At 47.5% G+C, this 19263-nt stretch overlaps 1 protein-coding gene across 1 annotated transcript in view; it reads right to left on the bottom strand.

The window, feature by feature from the left end:
• Positions 1-1492: 1492 nt before the first annotated feature.
• LOC134412982 (calcium/calmodulin-dependent protein kinase type IV-like) overlaps positions 1493-19263 on the bottom strand; it is a 32197-nt gene continuing 14426 nt past the window's right edge. Inside the window, exons 4-11 of the mRNA XM_063146996.1 lie at positions 17795-17877; positions 16928-17000; positions 12309-12399; positions 10932-11006; positions 8373-8448; positions 4359-4485; positions 3469-3621; positions 1493-2083 (exon numbers count right to left, since the gene is read on the bottom strand). Of these exons, the coding sequence (XP_063003066.1) occupies positions 1790-2083; positions 3469-3621; positions 4359-4485; positions 8373-8448; positions 10932-11006; positions 12309-12399; positions 16928-17000; positions 17795-17877 (972 nt within the window). The 3' untranslated portion in view covers positions 1493-1789. The remainder of the gene's footprint in view (positions 2084-3468; positions 3622-4358; positions 4486-8372; positions 8449-10931; positions 11007-12308; positions 12400-16927; positions 17001-17794; positions 17878-19263) is intronic.

The following is a 19263-nucleotide window of genomic DNA, read 5'->3' as shown; positions in this document are numbered from 1 at the left end:
ATTCCTACATTTGGGACATTGTGGGGACGTGGTTTTGCTATCTGTCCGACACTGATGACCGTTATCCGTTTGGCCTCTTCCCTTGATTATCTCTGCCATAGCCAACCTTTAGCGTCTTGAAGCAGTGAGCGGCCTTCTTGTGACGCCCTATGCTGTGCCGCACGGACCGCTGTTGCCGTATAAATAATCCTATCAACTTAGAAGGCCGGCTCCAAGGTACTGGGTCCGGTTCTGGGTGCCGCACTTTCGGAAGGACGCTGGCAAATCGGAACAGGTTCAGAGCAAGGCAAAGGAGATGGAATGAGAGCAGAAAACAAGTCCTGTGAGGAAAAATGGAGGGCATCGAAGGTGTTTAGCCTGTGGAAAAGAAGACGTACTGATAGCAGTCTTCAAATCCCTGAAAAGGGCAAAGGTTGGCTCTCTGCTGCCATCCCAGAGGTCAGGGATAGATCTAATGCCAGCTATTTACTGTGCACAATTCAAGGTGTTGGTCTTAACCTTCAACGCTTCGGACCTGGCTATCTATAGGATCATCTAATTAGAGCTTTTCTACATGAGGCATTGATTGTGTGTCCATCATTTCCTACTCGCAGTTGTTTATGGGTTCTTTAAACAACATTGCGACCCTCCAGTGTCTAATTTTTAAAGGGTGCTTTCAGCGAGATTTTTTTTTAAGGAGCGGGGAAAATGCGGCATTCTTTCTGAAAACAGAAGAAAGCACTTCCCCCCCCCACTCATGTATTTGCATTTTTAAAATCTCTATCACAGTGCCACCTAGAGGTTCTGTAGCAGAAAAGCAAGCAAGGAAACGCTCTTCATGTAGTGCTCAGAGCCCAATTCTGTGGCGAAACTGAAAGTAGATGCAGCGGATCAATAGCCTCGTGTAGAAATGCCCTGGATCTGAGTATTAGGAAATTCAGGAGAAGGTTTTTTGAGGGCATGTTACCCACAGGGGCCCTTCCCAAGTCCATGATTTTATGATCAGCCGAGATCTGTGTGCATTCCGGATTAAAACCGGAGGAGCTCTCCGCTTTGACAGTCCCCCTCCCCGCAAAGGGAAACGCCAAACCCAGGCCAAGAAGACGGACGCTGCTGCTCCGCCTTGACTTAAGCGACCCAACAAGTATCCAATGTAGAGAGGGAATGCAGTAATTCTACATGCAGAGATACGACTGGGAGCCTCCTCTCAGGGCAAATCATCCTGCTGTATCCCCGTCGGGGAAGCGATTGAATAATCCGATCGCAACCGGTGCACAGACGCGGTGGAATTCACCTACCCTTGGAAGGAGAGAAGGCATGGCCTGAGCAGGGAATCATTCAGAGAAGCAGCAGGCAACCTCCTCTGGGTTTGGACAGGGGGGAGGGAGAGGAGGGATTTTGGAAAATGCTTTCGAAGCTATGCAACGGGATTTCTTAAACTGCTCTTCCATCCTTCCTCCTTGGACCAGCAACACAGGATTGTCAGAAAATGAACTTTTTGCTACCCCAGGCTTTTAAGTTGCTGCCTTAAATGTTCTGGAAAGAAGACATGAAAGAGGGGAGGGTAACGCTGTAGAACAGGGCAAACTCCTCTTCAACACGCAGGATCCTCCGTCAGTGAAGCTACACACTACAACACGGCTTCCTCGTAACTAGCTTTCGGTACAGGCCGCTCCTTCGTCTGAATGCTCTCTCAATCCGGCAGGTGGCTTTCATTATGATGGCGATTATTTCTCCTATCTCTGGTGAGGATAGGCTTTACCACCCCCCTCAGCCGCTGGCAAGAGCAAAGCGCCCGTGTTTAGCAGGGTTAACTTTTGCAGCTGGAGCCGTTGAGCATCACGGCCAGGGGGACGGCGCCCTCACTTGGTGATGCGTCCAGCCTTTCCATCTTGGCCAAAGGAGCCGTTGCACAGGGGTCTTGTACGCCGGACCCGGACGGTTTCTTCTTGTAAAGTTTGTCTTCGAGGACTGGCGTGCTCTCTGCTCCCTGGACCGAGCACGGCTCTTTGGCATGTTCCTGGTGGTGACGTCCATTTCGGGAACTGTCGTGGTGGCCGTGGTGGCCGAGGCGGCTGGAGGCCACCACAGCCTTCATAGCAGCCTGGGTAAAACAAGTTGAGAAGAGGGGACATTTGTGAAAACATGTATTTCTCAGTTTCATTCGTTTTGCCTCCTCTAAATTGTGAACTCAGGCAGCTGAGTGCCAATGAGATTGGAGTAGGGCTGTGCACCACCTCGGGCTGAACCCTGAATCGGAGACGAGGCAGGCTGATACAGCCTAACTCAGCCCGAATGCAAGGTGGTACCGGGTCAGTCCGAGGCACTCCAAGGTGAGGCGGATTGGTTGAGAAGCGCTTCGGGGTGCCTTGGGCCAATTTGGGGGCAACGCTCCACCCGTCTGTGTGGGAAAGACGGGCACAAGGCTGACTCCCGCTCGCTCATTGAATCGCTTGCCCCCTCCCTCCTCGCTCACCCCACGAACCTGGAGCTGCCGCCACGACCACCGCCTCTGGGACTTACCTTTGCCATCTGTCCTCTTCCATTAGAACCAAGATTTAAAAGTAAGATGGGGGCTCTCTTGTTTTCATAGATCTATGGCCACAAACTACATAAGGGCTGACCTGCTTCGGGGGGACCGAACCTCACTTCGGACTTGGTTCCGAAGCAAGGAGGCCCAGTCCTGAAGCAACTTGAATTGAATCAGAGACTGTTTCGGAGGCTCCAAAATGGGCTCTGAGGCAAATTGTGTGTGTGTGTGTGTGGGGGGGGTCTTCACAGTCCTAGATTGGACCCAAAGTGGCACCATTGATAAACAAGAGGGAGACATCTGCATGCCGAGGTTTTGCAGGGAGATCATTTTAAAAAGCCTTAAAAAAACCCTAACAGGTAAAACCCCAAAAAGCAACCTCAATCAATAGCCACAGGACGCTGAGGGCCATTTAGAACAGAAACATGGAAAAGGTATCAGGTGGGGAAGGTGGAATTAGCTTTGAGAAGAGAAGACTGAAAGGAGACATGATAGCACTCTTCAAGTCCTTGAAAGGTTGCCACACAGAGGAGGGCCGGGATCTCTTCTCGATCCTCCCAGAGTGCAGGATGTGTAATAAGGGGCTCAAGTTACAGGAAGCCAGATTCTGTCTGGACATCAGGAACAACTTCCTGGCGGTTAGAGTGGCCTGACAAAATATCAGGAAAAACATCCTCACCGTTAGAGCAGTACAACAATGGAACCAGTGACCTAGGGAGGTTGTGGGCTCTCCCACCCTAGAAGCCTTCAAGAGGCAGCTAGACAACCATCTGTCAGGGATGCTTTAGCGTGGATTCCTGCATTGAGCAGGGGGTTGGACTCGATGGCCTTAGAGGCTCCGTCCAACTCAACTATCCTATGATTTTCTCTTTCTATGTTTCCACTCTGCCCTAACCTGGTGTCCTCCAGGTATTTTGGAAGACAACTCCAAGCCTCCCTAAGCATTTTTCGGCAGTTACCTTCAGCTTCCGCCTCGCGTTGAACTCCTGCAGCTTCTTCTGCGTGCTGTCCATGTGAGCAAACTTGGCGGCTTTGCCCGTGACCCAGGGGTGCTCCATCGCCTGTTGGACCGTCAGTCTCTTCTGGGGGTCTAAAACGATCAACTTCTGAACCTGCAAGGACCAGGGATAGAACAGCGTCATGAGGCTGAGCTGCCTCGATTCACGCAAACGGGCCTACCGCTTGGTTGCTGACGGGTGACCAAAATGGGCTTCACGGCTGGAGAAACATCTCTCTAGCCTCCAGCCAGGGCGAGAGGCACAGTCTCAGTTCAGACAACACGTTTCCCAACGGTGGTTTTTAGAACTCCACGTTGGAGTTTTTACAGCACCGGTGAGAAACGTGTGGGCTGGTGGGAAAACTCCACGCAACGGTGGAGGTTTTTTTGGGAAAACGCTGCATGCGGAATATCCACGCCGTGCAGAGGAGAGTTCCTGCACAACCGTTGTGTGGCGTGATGTGTTCTCCGTTGCGTTGACTTTCCCTACTGGCTACAGAGTTCCCTGGCAAGAGCGGCGATAGGCGCCCATGCCGCTCTAGAGATTGTTTTTTTGCAGCAATGGCTGATGGGATACCGTCGGGAGGCCCAGGGCAGGAGAGAGGGCAGAGAACTAGAACGTTATGTTGTTTTTAGGGGAAGGGCCAGAGCTTCGCACCCAGGTTCCAAGAACAATCCCCGGCCTCCCCTATGCAGAGCAAGGGAAGACTCCCTTCTGAAAACACAGAGAGGTGTCTCCAGTCTGTGTGGATAAGAGATGATATCGGGGCGAATGTTCTTTTGGGCGTGCAGGAAGGCACGTATGTCGGCGCAGAACGGATCCCAGTCTGGGCGGGACGCAAAACAACTCACCAGGTCCTTGGCATTGTGAGACACTTCATCCCACCAGGGAGAGACGAACTCGTAGTCGCAGTTGAGGATCCGGCTGTACATGTACTGGTCTCCTCTTGGGTCGAAGAATGGTTCAAAGCCGCACAGCCTATTTTTTTTAATATATACATATAAAGTGGAGATAGACACAGAGACACACACAAGTCCACTCAGGCAAATGTGGCTCCCAGCAATTCCTCAATTAACCAGAGACTCCAGTGAGCTGGAAATACTCAAGGAGTCTTCCCACTGCTTCTCTGCATGAACTACTGCTCTGGGTGTGCGTCCTTCCAATCTATCTCTCTTGGGGAGATGGACATTCCTGTCCTGTTACTGTATTGGGGGCAGTTTGATCATTCAATCATTCCTGATGTAGTTGCCAGTTACATCCTTGAATGAGTCACTGGTCTAGGCGGGCCTCCTTCCAGCCAGCCTCCACAGTGGTCCTATGTCTGCACTGAGCTAGATTTGAACATTTAATTTTTCCCAATGGAGAAAACAAAACAGCAGAATTACCCATCCTCAGAGAAGACTGCTTATTGCCTCTCTGCATGAGTCACTGTTCTGTTTGTTTCATCTTTTCAAGTAGCCTCAACAGGGAAGACGGGTAATTCTTCATGACTACAGTCCCCATAATCTAAGGACAACAATACAATGTCTTCCAGAGGAGAGCTGATCTGTGAGGCCTTCCTGGAGAGCGAGCTCCTAAGGAGGTGGAAACCTCATGACACCCTCCTGAAGCATAGCTCTCTCATTGATCTATGAAATGCAGGAGCCTTGCAGAATCAGGATCCTAGAACATGACTCTTTCACATGCAGGAGAGAATGCCTCCTCTGAGAGGTGAAATCTCCCCCTTCTCCTTCACGCAAGAGGAAAGGCCTCTTCTGAAATGTGGAATCTCTGCCTTCTCTCAAGTGCAAGAGGGAAGGCCTCTTCTGAAATGTGGAATCTCTGCCTTCTCTCTCAAGTGCAAGAGGGAAGGCCTCTTCTGAAATCTGCAATCTCCGCCTTCTCTCTCATGCAAGAGAGAAGGCTTCTTCTGAGATGTGGAATCTCTGCCGTCTCTCACACACAAGAGGGAATGCCTCTCCTGAGATGAAGCAGTCTCTCCCTTCTCTCTAGTGCAGGAGGAAGGCCTCTTCTGAGATTAAGCATTCTCCCCCTTCTTTCAAGTGCAAGAGGGAAGGCCTCTTCTGAGATGTGGAATCTCTGCCGTCTCTCTCACACAAGAGGGAATGCCTCTCCTAAGATGAAGCAGTCTCTCCCTTCTCTCTAGTGCAGGAGGGAAGGCCTCTTCTGAGATGAAGCATTCTCCCCCTTCTTTCAAGTGCAAGAGGGAAGGCCTCTTCTGAGCTGTGGAATCTCCACCTTCTCTCTCATGCAAGAGGGAAGGCTTCTTAGATGTGGAATCTCCGCCTTCTCTCTCATGCAAGAGGGAAGGCCTCTTCTGAGGTGTGGAATCTCCACCTTCTCTCTCATGCAAGAGGGAAGGCCTCTTCTGAGGTGTGGAATCTCCACCTTCTCTCTCATGCAAGAGGGAAGGCCTCTTCTGAGGTGGAATCTCCGCCTTCTCTCTCATGCAAGAGGGAAGGCCTCTTCTGAGGTGGAATCTCCGCCTTCTCTCTCATGCAAGGGGGAAGGCCTCTTCTGAGGTGTGGAATCTCCACCTTCTCTCTCATGCAAAAGGGAAGGCCTCTTCTGAGGTGTGGAATCTCCGCCTTCTCTCTCATGCAAGAGGGAAGGCCTCTTCTGAGGTGTGGAATCTCCGCCTTCTCTCTCATGCAAGAGGGAAGGCCTCTTCTGAGATGACATTCTTCTACTCTCAAACAGGATGGAATATCTATTCAAAAACAGTACTTCTAATGGCACACACATACCTTAGCTACAAGTAACTTTCTTTTTAATAACCCACATTCAAACTTAATCCATCAGTTAATCAACAAAACCCAGATGATTAATCAACGATGACTTCTTTAACCTGGCGACTGCCCTAATTCAAATGCAATCGATGAACAGGCAGAATATCAATTAACTAAAGGTTATGAGGATGAGCAAATGTTTCAAAAGCTGTAGGGCAGGAGCTGGGAACGTGTGGCCCTTCAGATCTTGTTGTACCACAACTCCCATTATCCCTGATTATCCATGGTGTCTGGGGCTCATGGGAGCTGGAGTCCTGCAACATCTGGGAGTTGGTATTCAGCAACATTGCTCCGTTTTGGGAGAAAGTGTGTTTTCAATTTTGCAGTGTTTCTGCCTCTGCAACATAGCTTTAAATTAAAACACGCAAACACACACCATCTGCTGCCTTCTGCTGTGTTCGTACCAACGTCTATTCAGTCGGAGAGAGAAAAAGTAAAATCTACTCGCTGTAGAAATGTTTACTGACAAGCCTGTAGGCGCCATTAGTTTAAACTTGGCTAGAGATGGTTAAAAAAAGGCAACCTAACAACAACACTAAAAAAATCCACCCCACCCCATGCAAATCCAGCATATTTTGATTGGCCGTGACCACCATCTGCTTCAATAATAATAATAATAATAATAATAATAATAATAATAATAATAATAATAGAAACAAGGAAAGGAGGTCAAAGCTAGCTTTGAAACTGTTGCCGTTGAGTCAACACAGAGGGAATGACCTGCTTTTACCCTCGCAGTATTCGACAGCCAGATTCCCCTGGGTTTCTAATCCTGCAATCCTAACTAAATTCCTGTTTTGTATGCAGTTTCAGCGTGTTGAATGGGTCTAGTTTCTAGAGTCCGGCGATTCGCCGTTTCAGCAAATGGGGGTCCTGGGATCACGCCGGGAATGCACGCACGCCTTGAAGAAGAGAATGAGCAAGCGACGGGGAAGCTTAGTTCCATTTCTTCTGCGGTTTTTCCTCTGCAAACGCCCACCCTCCTCTGGAGAAGTATACTCACGGAATTATTTCCAGTTTCTGAGCCCAGCTTGGAGGAAATGATTTCAAGTGATACTGGGGGGAGGGGGCATTTCTAGGGGACAGTATTGTGCTGCTGGTGGTGGAAGTGCTTCTTCAAGGCATCTAGTTAGCCACTCCAGAAAGCAGGATTGTGGACCAAGTAGGTGAAGGTTATCAAATTTCAGGCATGTGGGCCATAGACAGCCTTCCGGGGTTCCTCTTTCCCCGAGTGCTGATTGTTTGATGGCTTCCTGGCTTTTGCATAGTTTCTTCCCCCATTCTAAAAGTAGGGCTGCACATTGCTTCAGGCCCGAATCCCGAATCCAAGCCAAGGCGGGCTGATTTGGCCTGCCTCGGGCCAAATCCGAATCGGGGCCGGATTGGTCCAACGCTGTCCTAAGGAGGTGGAAACCTCATGACGCCTTCCTGAAACGTAGCCCTCCCCCTGATCCATAAAATGCAGGAGCCTTCCAGGCTCACGATCCTAGAACATGACTCTTTCACATGCAGGAGAGAAAGCCTCCTCTGAGAAGTGAAATCTTCCCCTTCTCTCTCACGCAAGAGGGAAGGCCTCTTCTGAAATGTGGAATAATGGCCCCATTCAGAAGACACCTTAAACCACTTCTTTAACCATGGTGAATAAGATCTTTTGCTTTATTCACCGTGGTTAAAGCTGTGGTTTAAGGTGTCTTCTGAACAGGGCCAACGAATAAGGGCAGCCAAATAAATATGGTGCCTGAGGGCAGCACTTCACTTTGCAGCTTCTCAGTGTTCTTTTTAAAAAGTGTAATTTTAGAAAATCTTAATAAATAAATAGAAATTGGGAGAGGCAGGAAGCTTGGTGGACGTCAAGATCGGTGCTTGTGGGCAAACTCCCATGGGTAGTTTTTGGGAGATCACAGAATTAGGAAGTTAATTTAAGGGGGATGACTGGTAAAGAATCGAGAATCTGAACATTAAAAACACAAAGCAAAAGATGATTTTATGCCCGTTCCGTTTGCAAGACGCTGCTCAAAGGAGCGACGGAAGGACAGCAGCAGGAGCCTGGTGTCACAACATTTTAACATTACTCACAAGATATACGTTATGACGCCTACGGACCACATGTCCACTTCAGGGCCGTACGGCGAGCCGTGGAGGATTTCGGGGGCTGAAGGCGTTAAAAAGACAACAAAACACGAAGTGAAACAGCAGCCAAGGAGCCCGGACATCTGACATATGTCTGAGCGCAAACCCTCCTCCCCCGGTCTCTCAAATATTCTCTAGTCCGTCGAGTGCTACTTCCAACGCAGAAAAATTCATGACTGCCTTTCAGATGATTGGCCATTATCCTCCACGCTTTCACACCTGCCGCTCTTCGCCGGCGAGGGAAGCATGAGGAGTTGACACTTCTGCTTGCTTGCCTTTGCAACCTTGAGGAGGCGGTTGGCAAACGACGGCGGCATATTCTTAATTTGCCACATCTTTCCCCAGGGGACTTGGAGGCAGAAAGGGGATAAAATTTGGAACGGCGATGGTATGATCACGCCTGTTCACTTTAGTGCGGGGGAAGGAGTTTCAGGATATCAATCGGAATTAGGTTCTGAACCAGAAGAAACAGGACTAAAAACGTACCAGCCCACACAGGAAGCAGGGGAGGATGTTCTCCCAGGCACTTCAGCAGCCAGGGATGAATCTTCACCGGACCTTATCAGGGAAAACGCTAACAACTCAAGAGTCTGTGGGAACTCCGCAATCCTCAGAGGAGGAAAGGACTTCAGAGTTGACTGATCCCAGAGTCCACCGCAGATTCACACAGGCAGAGCTCAAAGAAGGCAAGAAGCGATCAGCTCAGCTAGCTTCTCGCCAAAGGCTTCTTCAGAGCAATCCTCCCTGAAGTTAAAGGGACTCATGGAAAAGACCTTCCCTTTTGTTGAAAGGACAATGGTCTCACTTAGTTAGCCAAGTTCTAGCCTAGAGGAAAGTTTCTAATGTTTAACTCTCTTCAGGTGCGAAGAGATGTTTATTTGCTGAATAAAGCCTTGTGGATTACTTGGCAGACCTCTTTTTTATTTACAATATTTATTTATTTATTTTTTATCTCGCATGGCAGCGGGAGGGCCTGGAAGCAGGACAGGCGAGAGGAACATGGTTTTCGGCAGGTGAGAGGGATGTGGCCCGCCCAAATGGCTTCACACTGCTAGCTTGTGAGGTCAGACAGCTATCCAAGGCATGGATCAGAAGAATAGAAGTTCAGACCTGGGTCCAAAACTGCCCCAATCAGGATTTCCCAGACGGCACGCTCTTTCTCTTGGCTCCAACCCAACCACTGATTGTTTGATGGATTCTTGGCTTTTGTGCAGTTTATTGACTTCCGGCCTGTCTATCCTTGGAATGCAGCCCCTGAGAACTTCTCTGAAATGAAAACCTGCCTTCAGGCTGAGAGAAATTTGGGAAGGAGGCAAGTTGGTGTGGTCCGCCAACCGGCCTTCTTCCAGAAACGAGCATTTCTATTCATAGAATCTTAGAATCATAGAATAGTAGAGTTGGAAGGGGCCTCTAAGACCATCGAGTCCAACCCCCTGCTCAGTGCAGGAATCCACCCTAAAGCAAACCTGACCGATGGATGTCCAGCTGCCTCTAGAAGGCCTCCTGTTTGGGACAGCCCACAACCTCCCTAGGTAACTGGTTCCATTGTCGTACTGCTCTAACAGTCAGGAGGTTTTTCCTGATGCCCAGCCGGAATCTGGCTTCCTTTAACTTCAGCCCATTATTCCGTGTCCTGCACTCTGGGAAGATCAAGAAGAGATTCTGGCCCTCCTTTGTGTGACAACCTTTCAAGTATTTGATGAGTGCTATCATGTCTCCCCTCAATCTTCTCTTCTCCAGGCTAAACATGCCCAGTTCTTTCAGTCTCTCTTCATAGGACTTTGTTTCCAGACCCCTGATCATCCTGGTTGCCCTCCTCTGAACCCGCTCCAGCTTGTCTGCATCCTTCTTGAATTGTGGAGCCCAGAACTGGACACAATACTCAAAATGAGGCCTAACCAGGGCCGAAGAGAGAGGATTGTCCCAGAAGTGAATTGCTGTTGTGCAAGCAGGGGGTTCCGCTTGTGCCACAGAATTGGTGGGGTGTAAGAGAATCGGCCGGGGCGTAAGCGCCGCATTGGATTCTTCCCCAAATCTGGAATACCCCTGAAGTGAAAACGATTCCTTTAGGAATCCTCCACTCGGATAATATCCATCCAGTGTTAATCCTACTTAGAGTCAGCCCACTTGATATGAATGAGATTTCAGTTACACGCACCTAACTTAAGTCCCATTTCAATGGGTCTACTTCAAGTAGGATGAGCATTGGATACTAACCCAATGGAGGATTCCTAAGGATATCAGTTTTGCTTCCGGGGTGGGTGGGGGAAGGTCCCGACTCGGACCCACAGAAAGAGGAACCAGCCAGAACTCTCGAGGGTACCATCTGGTTCATCAATGTTACTGACTGCTCATAGATGATTTAAAAACAATCTGGCTTAGTTTTACAGCACCAGGCTCTCCCAAGAGGAGTTGGGCTGCAGACCCTCCCTCCTGCATCCAAGTCCCCTTTAAGCTATAATTAAACTGGCTGTATTTCCCCACATCGCTCTTTCACCCCCTTACCACAGTATCCCGGGGTGCCACACACCGTCTTCATGGTATCCTGCTCGTCCACAATCTTAGATAATCCAAAATCACCTGGAATGAAACAGACAGAAGCGGTGGGTGTGAGACCATCTCTCTTCAATCTTATATGGCAGGGTGCAAGCCCCGCGGCCAAATCCAGTGCCCCTGGATTTCACATCCCAATCTGGATCTCTGGGGCTCCTGAGATGGCTACACAGCCTTCTCCTGGCTTCATCCTTTCCCCCGACCACAATAAGGAAAGAACAGCGAGAGCCGGGGATTCCCAGTATTTGTTTTGCGCTGCGCACGTGCGCAGTTCTGCAGCGGTAAATGTTGATGTGCAGGAGATCATTGTGATATACACAACGTAAAGAGCCACAGCGCATAATATAATACCCAATTTATTAGGATTGCCATGACTACATAAGAACATCAGAAGAGCCCTGATGCTGGATCAGACCAAGGGTCCGTCTAGTCCAGCACTCTGTTCACACAGCGGTCAACCAGCCATCGGCCAGGAACCCACAAGAAGCAACAGCACCCTCCCACCCATGTTCCCCAGCAACTGGTGTATAAAGGCTTCCGACAATACTATGCAAAGTTATCCGGCAGAAAGCTTTGTTGAACTCAGGGGGTCTTACTTTGGATGTTTGTTTCATGCTGCGCAGATGCACAGTGCTGTATTCATAAATGCCGATGGGCGAGAGGTCATTGTGACATTGTGTTTATATATACATAAAGTAAAGAACAGCAGTGCATAATGCAGTACCCAATTTATTAGGATCACCACATCGATTCACCTTCTAAAAACAAGATGGGCTTTAACCAAAGGACTCCAGCTAGCTGAAATGGCAAATGTTAGCTTTGCATCACCCATCTTGCAAAGAAGGGTTACCATTTAAACTATTAGCATGAAGGAGGAACCTCATCAAAGGAAAGGAAAGAAACATCCAACCTCAAATTGATTCTTTTCTTCATTCTGTAAGCTAGGGAAGTAGAAGCTCAGGTTCACAAGCCAAATTCAGCCTCCCAGATTTCCACAGGTGGCTACGCCCCCTGTCACTGGTCACGCCAATCATAGGCAGTTTCCTGGTTTTTCTCCATTCTAAAAGTTTGAAATTCCTATCCTCTAAGGCCTAGTTTCTAATAGTACAAGCTTGAAGCTAAAAATAGGCTGGTGTTTTAGCTCCGCCCACTTTGCCTTTGGCCCCACCCACCACTAAAACGCAGCCCATGAGTACTTCTCCAAAATAGAAGTCGCCCCTCCAGCACCTCTACTGAGGGCCATAAAGGGTGGTGTTCAGAGATGGGTGCTTTCAAAGAAAGAGAAACTTTGCTCTTCTCATCCATCAGGAAAACAGTTTCCAGCCATACCGATTTTCAGAGGAGCGTCTGGGGATAGATCTGCGTACAAGAGATTCTCAGGTTTCAGGTCACGGTGGACCACTCCGTTCGCATGCAAGTACTGCAAGAAAACAGCGAGAGAAAAGCACGTGAAAATTGCCATTTCTCATCCATTCCCTCCCCTCCTTTTTTTACAGAAAATCCAGACATTGCATTGAATAGTTTTCTCTGTTGTCTTCATAGCTTTACCCAGACCTAATTTGTGGCAATTTCAATAGTTAAAATGCTATAGCCATGTTAGCCTGTCCAGGGTGGAATAGCAAAATTGTACTGAGGCTTTTCAGGGTTACTGTGCCTTTAGCAAATAGCTTCCTCTTTGTAGCTTCTACTTCTAATTGCTTCCTGTCTAGGGTGGTTGTGTTATCATTCATGAACTGCACCTGAATTAGTTCCTGTTCATCAGGGAGGGGAGAGGGGGAAAGCTTTGATTTAATTACTGATTTTCTCTCTCTTTTTTCTTTTCTTACTTAAAATGTGGATTAACCCTATTTTGGAAGTTTAAAAACAAACAAACAAAAAAAGAGAGATAATTACACATTCATCCACACAGACCAGGAATTAAAGGGCGATTCATCACTAATACTGTGTTGAACAGGAAGCAATTCTAAGCACAAGTTTTTAAGAAGGAAGCTTCTAACTAAAGCAGAAGTTGTAAGGAGGAAGCTTCTAATTAAAGCAGAAGTTGTAAGGAGGAAGCTTCTAATTAAAGCAGAAGTTGTAAGGAGGAAGCTTCTAATTAAAGCAGAAGTTGTAAGGAGGAAGCTTCTAACTAAAGCAGAAGTTGTAAGGAGGAAGCTTCTAATTAAAGCAGAAGTTGTAAGGAGGAAACTTCTTATTAAAAGGACTTTTCTTGACAATGACTTATTTTTAGAATTTTTTTTATAGCTGGGTCTTGGCTGGGAGGAAGGGCATTGCTGGGTAATGTAGTGATATATTAAGTGCTATTTTATTTCTGCATCAAATAATTGAGGAAAAGCAATGCTTTTGTTTGCATTTTATGCTTTTTATGGTTTTAAATTTTGTATATTTCTTTTTAATGTTCACTGTTTTTAACTTTTGTAAACTGCCCGGAGAGCTTCGGCTATGGGGTGGTATATAAATGTAAATGTAAATGTAAATAATAATAATAATAATAATAATAATAATAATGCCTCAGGACAACTTAAGTATATTAACACTGCATTAAGCTTAGACTCCTGCAGTTAGACCCCTGAATGCTTCATGGCCAAACTGATTCATTTGTACCTGGACTGAGCTACATAGGAAGGAATTCTGCTTCATTCTAGCAGCCTTGATTCCATGGAGAGCGCTCAATGATTTAGGATACTTCACTAAAATCATAGCCCTCACGAACGGGTCAGGAAATGGATTTTCTTTAATGCTGCAGAGAATTCAGACCTAGAGATGTAGTGCTTGGGCGCTGGCCAAATCCACTCAAATCGATGCAAGCCAAACTGTGTTTTTACTGCACTCCATGCTTCGAGAGATCCTCAAATCTCAGCTCCGCTGTGGGTCACCTTAATCCTTGACCGTGGGGCAGTGTTTTCCTCTTGCCCGGAAAGACGGACTCAAACTCCTAGTCCTGAGCAGAGCAAGCGATGGGCTACTTTCCTTTACGAGTTTCTCTCGCTGTCTTTTTTTAAAAATAAAAATCCTCAGTTGCCTTGGAAACCATCTCCCGCTGACCTTGCATACACAGAAAGAGTGACCTACCTAATATTCTCTCTGCATTGGTGCTTTTATATTTATGTTGGCATTTTTTTTTTTAAAAAAAACCCTCTCTGTCTCTCTCGCTCTGTGTCTCTCCTTTATGTCCTTACTGTAATTGAAATCACAGCAAACGGCTCTCTGCCCTCCTCTCAAAACCACGCCGCTGCAATTTAAGCTTCCAATTTCCCAGGGGCAATTCTCCCCGTTAACCTGTCTGCTGAGGCTCCTCTGCGTGCCCTTGGATAGCTAGCAGGGAAACCACGTGCTTTGCAAAGGATTCTGGGATGTCCCCGAAGGAGCCACCCCAGGGCAGGCCTGTGCAGCAAGGACACCTGACAGGGTTTCCTAAAGTTGTGTTTGCGGTGGAACGCTAATGCAGGACAGGGGAGGACACTTACGCATTTCCAGAAAAGGAACGCCCAGATTTGCATAAAATTTGCATGGGTGGGGCAAAAGGGGCGTGGCCCCAAACACAGCATCTTTTAGCTTAAAGCTCTTGAACTGCCAAAGGATCACTCCAAACTTTGCAAATGGAGAAAAAGAGCACAGAAAATGGAAAAACAAGTCCTCTTCAAGTCCTTTATCTTTAAACCTGAATCGGACTGGTGAGCCCTTCAAATGGAGGACAGTCCTCTGTAAAGTAGGGCACGTAGCCACACTTAGGGAATCTGGTTTGGGGGTGGAGCTTGGTCCGTGCCAAGCCGGGCAAGCTTGCAGTTCCCTGATTGTGGTTGTTTTTTGGTGCAAGTCCTGCTTCGCGCAGTTTCGTAGCTGGGAAACATTTATGGAAATCCCGACTTGCGCAACTTTGCAGCCATAAAGAGAGCAATGTGCGCAAAATTGCAGGCGTGAACGATCCTTTTACGCCGGCACTTTTACGCAAATTGTGCCATGTGTGGCTGCGATTTTGAGCAAACCTCATTTTTTGTTTTTATTCCCAGCTGCAAATTTGCGCAAATCAGCTCATGGGCAAAGAAAATGTGTGAGCTCTTGCCTTCTTTCTTTCTTTCTTTCTTTCTTTCTTTCTTTCTTTCTTTCCTCTTTGTACATTTCCTTCCTTCCTTCCTTCCTTCCTTCCTTCCTTCCTTCCTTTTCTCTTTCTTTCTTTCTCCTTTGTACATTTCCTTCCTTCTTTCCTCTTTCTTTCTTTCTTTCTTTCTTTCTTTCTCCTTTGCACATTCCCTTCCTCCCTTCTTCTTCTCTCTCTCTCTCCTTTGTACATTTCCTTCCTTCCTTTTCTCTTTCTTTCTTCTTCATATATTTCCTTCCTTCTTTCCTCTTTCTTTCTTTCTTTCTTTCTTTCTTTCTTTCTTTCTTTCTCCTTTGCACATTTCCTTCCTTCCTTCTTCCCTCCTTCTCTCTCTCTCTCTCCTTTGCACATTTCCTTCCTTCCTTCCTTCCTTCCTTCCTTCCTTCCTGGGTACAGACATCCTTGTGAATGTCTGTGCCCAGGTTTTATATGGCCTGCAGCGTCAGCTGATCTCTCTCCAGGTCAGCTGATCTCTGGTGCTGGAGGCAGCTTGGAGCTAGTTGGTCAGTCGCCCACACTTTTCCCTCGGGAGCAAAGGGGGGGGGGCAATACCAACGATTAACCCTCGCAAGGCTGCCTTCTCTCGCCCCTCTGCAGAAACCCTCTCTCTGCTCACCTTCCTTTCCGGGGCAGCTTGGAGTCCCAAGCCACCTCCTTTCACCTGCTCCTCTCACCCAAACAAACAGCAGATGCCTTGCAAATTGCGTTACCGGCCTAGGGAGCTGCTGGTGCCATTCTTAATTTCACAGCTTGCCGGTTTTACAGATTGGGGACAGGGAGCTTTAAAAGGTAGTGACAGCTGATGAAAAGAAAGAGAGAGAGAGAGAGAGAAGTACACAAACCCCCACACACCAGGAAGGCAGGAGAGCGCCGTTCTCTCATGTATGTGAAGGACCAGCATAAAGTCAAGCAATTTGATGTGTCTGCAAGAATTTACATAATTCATCCCGGCTGCAGCAACGGAACTTTAGAGGGATTGCAGAATTTAGGATCCCGTAAGTCGAACTCCCTCCCCGAAAGAACGCCTGCAGCCGTACAAGGCTGCCCAGGTTTTCAGGTCTTCAGGGGAGGCATTTCTATGGGTCCCACCGCCATCAGAAGCACGGCTGGTGGAGATATGAGACAGGGCCTTCCCAGTGGCCGCTCCGAGGCTGTGGAACTCCCTGCTGAGGGAAGCTACATTCTCTCTCTCTGCTCCCTTCTGCCGAGAGTCCTTCGATATTAAGCTGGTCTGTTGCTGAAGAGGGTGGTGATTTTTTAATTGTTACGGTGTCTTCTACTGTTGTGTCTTTTTTGTGTTTTAAATGTATTTGTTTTGTATGCCGTGTTTTAATGATTTGTAAAGTTTTTTGTTTCTCATCAGGCGTGGACAGCACATTTCATTAGGGTGTGCACCCAGGAATATAGTTTTTTAAAGGTGAACATTTGTTGAATACTCAATCATAAAGGACATTTTTTATTCATTTATTTATTAAACACTGTAGCCCTGCTATGGCATTTGACTTATCTGACTGTGGGAGGGCCATTGCCAATTGAGCAGATGCTTCTTGCTTGAGATTTTAGGGTGTGCCTGGACACACCCGGCACACCCCATGGACACACCTGTGATCAAGACATCCTTGCTGTTTTGGGGGTGAAAAAACTGGGATTGAAATGGCTGCATTTCGTGGTTTTAAGTTTCATTTTGTGAACCGGCCAGAGAGTTTCTGCTATTGGCCGGTTCTAGGAACATAATGAATAAAGGTCTTAATTAATTAAAAGAAGCCCCCCGAATAGATGCGGGCCAAAAGACGAGGCCTCGGAGCCGGGTACGGAAACTCAAATACCAAACGGCAAAGCGGCGACTTACACAGACGGCATCTAGGATCTGTTTGACTACATGTGCTGCGTCCCGCTCGCTGTAGAAACCTCGCTCGACGATCCTGCGGAAAAAAGGAGAGCGCAGAAATCCGTACAGTGAATTTCCTTTTAAGTAATACACGCCGCCGTCTCCTTCCTGTTGAGAGGACCGACAGATATTTGGCTCGGGTCCAGGTTATGTGAAAGACCGTATTCTCCCTTACAAGCTCATCCTCTGAGGTCTTCAGGGGAGGCCCTTCTCTCGGTCCCACCACCATCACAGGCACGCCTGGTGGGAACGCTGGAGAGGGCCTTTCTCGGTGGCTGCCCCGAGGCTCCGGAACTCCCTTCCTTTGGAGGCCAGACTGTCTCCCTCCCTGCTATACTTCCGTAGGCAGGCGAAACCTTTCCTTTTCCAGCAGGCCTTTGGTGAATAGTCTGGACCTCCGTTATGTATTTAAATGTTTATGTATTTCAATATTGGAATGCATTTAATATATTTTTTAACTTTTGGATATCTCTATTTATAGGTTTTAACGGCCCGTATGTTTTAATTTTGTAAAGCCGCCTTGAGCCCCAGCATTGGGCAAAAGGCAGGATACAAATTAATAATAATAATAATAATAATAATAATAATAATAATAATAATAATGATGATAATAATATTTTGGGGGGAGGTGAGGGATGTATCTCACACAGAATTCGGCAGTGATGTCTGAGCATGGCCGCGAGAAACGAGCCATCCCAAGACACACCCTTCCTTCGCAGCAGCTCTGACACAAATTAACTTCCTCCCCCCTCCTCCTCCTGTCTTTTGCTCCATTTGTCACCTTTTATTAAGAGTCTGCCATTTAAACACAGACCTCTTGCTGGTTACCTGTCAAAGAGCTCACCACCTGTCACCAGCTCCAGGATGAGGGCAATCTCCGTGGGGGTCTCGAAGATCTCTTTGAGTTTGATCTTAAAACAGAAAAAGCGGGGTGGGGGAAAAGAGGAGAGGGAAGAAGGTATAACTTTGGGCCAAACTTATCCACAAATGAGAAAAAGAAAACAAGGAGAACAATGACAGGTGGGGATTCCCAATGTGGGTTTCGTGCTGCGCACGTGCGCAGCGCTGTAGTGGTAAAACGTTGATGTGCAGGAGGTCATTGTGACATTGCGTATGTGTACTGCATAATGCAGCACCCCATTTATAAGGATCACCACGACTGCAACGCTAGCAGAGTTACCTGGGAGTAAGCTCCATTGAACTCAGTGGGGCTTATTTCTGACTGCATTGATTCATTCCTGAAAAACAAACGCGTTGGGCTTTAAGCAAAGATCTCCTGCCAGCTGAAATGGCAAATTTCAGCTTTGCATAAGAAAGGGGAACCGTCTTGCTAAGAAGGGTGACCGTTTAAACTGCTAGCATGAAGGGGGAACCCCATCAAAGAAAAGGAAAGAAGAATCGAATCTGTGATTGATTCTTTCCCTCATTCATAGAATCATAGAACAGCAGAGTTGGAAGGGGTCTACAAGGCCATCGAGTCCAACCCACTGCTCAATGCAGGAATCCACCCTAAAGCATCCCTGACAGAGGGTTGTCCAGCTGCCTCTTGAAGGCCTCTAGTGTGGGAAAGCCCACAACCTCCCTAGGTAACTGATTCCATTGTCGTACTGCTCTAACAGTCAGGAAGTTTTTCCTGATGTCCAGCTGGAATCTGGCATCCTTTAACTTTAACATTCTCTGCGCCACAGCAGGCCTGCAAGTCAACCTCAGGCCATTTGGGGCCCAAATCCGTCCATCCAACCAGGGTTCCACCATTAGCCACACCCCCTTTTATTGGCCACACCCCTTTCTACCAACTACCAATTATTTGGTGGCTTCCCAGATTTTGTACAGTTTTTTTCCCCCATCCTAAAATACTGAAACGCATCTACTAAGGGTCGCATCAGTGGCACCGATTGCTTTAAGCTAAAATTTGTTTTCGGCCCCTCCCATTTTGCTTTCAGCCCCACCCACTGGGATGCAGCCCCTGAAATGTTCTCTGAAATGGAATTTGTTTTAAAATGGTTCGACATCCCTGCTCTGTGCTAAACTATCACAAACCACGTCAAAACTTGAAAGTTTTGTTATCCCTTCTTTCGCTTCCCAGAGCAGAATGTCCAACAATTACCCTGGGAATCTGGCAAATGATGCCATGCTGGAAAAAAGTCTCTCCTGCTCACACCCCTCCACTGCGCCAATCTGCAAAAGATTCAAATGCGTTTGGGTTTTTATGAATCCAACCTGTGGTTTCTGCAGCAGTCCGGCTTTTTCCATGTTGCAGACTTGCGGACCATTTTTTAAAAATACCTTTGGGAGGA

Source organism: Elgaria multicarinata, chromosome 23 (genome assembly GCF_023053635.1).
Source record: "Elgaria multicarinata webbii isolate HBS135686 ecotype San Diego chromosome 23, rElgMul1.1.pri, whole genome shotgun sequence".
Taxonomy (NCBI): domain Eukaryota; kingdom Metazoa; phylum Chordata; class Lepidosauria; order Squamata; family Anguidae; genus Elgaria; species Elgaria multicarinata.
This window is presented reverse-complemented; position numbering and strand designations above follow the sequence as displayed.